At 36.6% G+C, this 3,733-nt stretch overlaps 1 protein-coding gene across 1 annotated transcript in view; it reads right to left on the bottom strand.

Moving 5' to 3' along the window:
* Positions 1–3,733, bottom strand: part of RUFY1 (RUN and FYVE domain containing 1) — a 56,961-nt gene that overhangs the window by 32,172 nt on the left and 21,056 nt on the right. The window contains exon 6 of the mRNA XM_007465498.1: positions 2,708–2,769. Coding sequence (XP_007465560.1) covers positions 2,708–2,769 — 62 coding nt within the window. The remainder of the gene's footprint in view (positions 1–2,707; positions 2,770–3,733) is intronic.

Raw genomic sequence — 3,733 nt, 5'->3', positions numbered from 1 at the left:
GCAAAAAAAAAAAAAAAAAAAAAAAAAAGCAAAAAGCAAAGACACAACACAACAAAACTTCATACATCTTTATAAAAAAAGCAAAAAAGACTTTATCATTTTAAAGTTAGGCTCCCCCCACCAATTTCTTTACGTGCATATGTACATAAATGGGATCATGTGACCCAGGTTCATGCCACAGCTGCTGGATTTGCTGGTCAGTGCAGTCATTTTTTTTCTTTTACCTTTCTGCCCTTTACATAGCTCTCCCAGGTAACACATACGGATAGCTTGTTGAGTATCCTATGTGTATATAATCATAATATCTATCTATATTTTTACATGTAGTATATGCAATTAAAATATAAAATATGTATTAGAGAATTTGGGGGTTTTAAAAAATGGGATATATATACTTCTCAGTATTATACTTTTCTCACTCAATAATACCTGTGGAAATCCCTCTAAATCTACTATACAGTAGGTCAAATTTGTTTTTCTTTCATGTCTATATAATACATAGTGTGGAATACTTCAGATGTTCTACAATTCATTCAATTGCAGATGTCCCTAGGTATCCATGGGGGACTAGTTCCAGAACCGCTGTGGATACCAAAATCTGCAGATGCTCAAGTCCCTTATACAAATGGCATAGCACAGCTGATCCTCTATATCTGTGGGTTCCACATCTGCAGGTTGAAAGGCTGACTGTATTCCCTTAACAGTGGATAATCAGTTTATTTCCAGTTCTTTTTGACATTAAGAATGTATTTTAAATTTCAAGTGAGTGAATCCTTGTACTGTGGGTGCATGAAGCATTAATGGGATTCCCGCTGGTCCCTTCCTTGGTAAGGTGCACTGCCAAGGCACTGAGAAGGAAGAGCTCTCATTACAAAGACGTGTGAAAGACAGGTAACAGATGTACGTGGTAAAATATTCAAACACAGCGCAAGGGTTTACAGTGAAACTCCCTCCCGTGCCTGTCTCCTGACCTCTTCCCCACAGATGGCCTTGTTTTCAGGTCGATGTGCCTCTCTAGAAATGATCCATGTATATGGAAGTACAACATATAAATATGGGTGTATGTCTTTTTTGTTATAACATAAATGGTAGCATGTTATATACATTGTCTGCTTTTTTTTTCTTTTCTTTTCTTTTTCGTCCAGGATAACTTCTTTTAATGCTCTTGTTAACAAGGATGAGGTAGAGCTACAACGTGGCATGAAAAGACACCCAAGACAGAGTAGGATCAAAGAATAAGTCTACGTGATGAAGAGTGGCCCCCACTTGCCACAACTAGAGATAGCCCTTGCTCAGAAATGAAGACCCAAAGCAGCAAAAATAAATAAATTAATTAATAAACTCCTATCCCCAAAATCTTCTTGAAAAAAAAAAAAAAAAAAAAAGAATAAGTCTAGCGGCAACTTAAATATATAATAGTACCTTTCCATTTACATCCAAACCATAAAGCAAATTACACTACCAACAAATATATACCTGCAAGGCAGTAAAGAAAGGCTTGGAAGGAGTCATGCATGAGTAGCTTCCTCTGAAGAAGCAGGGGGAGTGGGACTGAGATGGAGACAAGGGGATAGTGTTAATGGGGAAATTTGCCTTGTACTCTCTATTCTTCCACAGAGCCTAATTCCTTAAACAATGGGAATAGGAATGTATTACCACTGTAATTAAAAATAGCTAAATAAAAAATAAAAATTCAAACAACACAAAAACAAAAGTAGCATTCTTTGTCAACAGTTACATGAAAAGATGCAACATCACTAATCATCAGGGGAATGCAAATCAAAAACCACAATATGCTATCACGTCATACCCATTAGAATGGCTATCACCGAAAAGACAAGAAGTAATAAGTGTAGGCCAGGATGCAGAGAAAAGGGAACACTTGTGCACTGTTGGTGGGAATGTAAACTGGTGCAGCCACTATGGAAAACAGTATGGCAATTCTTCAAAAAATTAAAAAATAGAATTACTAAATGATCCAGCAATTCCACTTCTGGGTATTTATCCAAAGAAAATGAAAACTAACTTGAAAATGTATATGCACCCCCATGTTCACTGCAGCATTATTTATAACAGCCGAGATATGGAAACAACCTAACTGTCCATCAATGGATGTGGTATATTCATATAATAAAATACTATTCATCCATAAAAAAGAAGGAAATCCTACCATTTCTGACAACATGAGTGGACTTTGAGGGCATTATGCTCAGTGAAGTAAGTAAAACAGTGAAAGACAAATACCTTATGATCTTACTTATATGTGGAATCTAAAATAAATACAAAACCAAACTCACAGATACAGGGACTGGTGGTTGCCAGAGGTGGGGGCGTGGGGGAGTGGGTGAATGGGGCCATAAGGCACAAACTTCCAGTTATAAAATAAGTAAGTCCTGGGGATGTAATGTACAGCATGGTGACTGTAGTTCATAATACTGTATTGCATATTTGAAAGTTGCTAAGAGAGTGGATCCTAAAAATTCTTATCACAAGAAAAGAAATTTTTTGTAACTACATATGTTGATGGATGTTAACTAGACTTACTGTGGTGATCATTTTGCAATATATATAAATATCAGATCACTATGTTGTACACTTGAAACTAATATAATGTTATATGTCAATTATACCTCAATTTTAAAAAAGGAGCATTCTTTGCCAGAATTTCATTAAAAACGTGAAGAACAGCATACAATACAGAACTTACTCTTTGCCACCATCAAGATCCTGCACATCCTTAATGTAGAGAGAAAAATCGATCACTCCAACCTGATCGAAATAAAATGTACCAGTTTAAGTGAAAAATAACTTTTCGCACTTCCCACAAACCTTGCAGTCTTTAAAATTCAGGGTATTTACCTTCCTATCTCAGGATAAAACAATAGGATTGTTAGGATAACCTGACAATCAGTTAGGTTAACCAGCTTAAAGCAGCAATCAATCAAACAAACAAACCAAAAGAAAAATAACCCCATCACCTTCTAGAAGAAAAACTTACTAAAAATCAGAATTTAAGGGAATATTCTGAAGTTTTACCACCTAGTTATGACTTGTTTCTTGCATTTATTCAACAATCAAATTGTTGACAAAGATCAACAAAGTTCTTTGGGTACAAAGTAATAAAAAAAAAAAGAGACCTGTATCTCTAAAGTGGTGACCTTAACTGATAACTCTGACTCCTTCCCCCAAACTGGGGTGAAAAGGTCCAGTCAGTATTTCAGGGAAAATTCTCTGCTGCTGTGGGGAACTAGGGGCTCCAAGACCCCTCAAAATCTCAAAGTCAGGGGCTTTGTCCAGAAATAAAGCACTTCAGAGAGAGTGAATGAGAGCCCTAGTCTGCCACCATCCACTCTAGTGTAAGTGCAGCCATTCCTTCGAAATATAGGAAAATTGGGTCCATCATAGAGAAATATTTAAATCAGTCATGTTATAGCCATATTGCAGAACCCTATGCAACCATAACAAAGAATGCAGAGAATGAATATGTAATGAAATGAAGAAAGCTCCAGGATAAAATTTTAACTCAAAGAATACTATGTACAGCATTAACTCCTTATAGTAACCTCCCTTATGTTAAAACCAAAGCTATACATGATGTTTTCTGCAACTCCTCTGTTGCGCCTCCCACCAATCTATATTCCTGACCCTTGAACCTGGGTGGCCAGTAAGGCCTGTCTCTATGAGCAGAAAGCAGCAGAAAGGATGCTGTGACTTCTGCAGCTAGGTTAACAAA

Source organism: Lipotes vexillifer, unplaced genomic scaffold, assembly GCF_000442215.2.
Source record: "Lipotes vexillifer unplaced genomic scaffold, Lipotes_vexillifer_v1.1 scaffold613, whole genome shotgun sequence".
Taxonomy (NCBI): Eukaryota; Metazoa; Chordata; class Mammalia; order Artiodactyla; family Lipotidae; genus Lipotes; species Lipotes vexillifer.
Note: the sequence above shows the minus strand (reverse complement) of the source record. Positions and strands in the feature narration are given on the sequence as shown.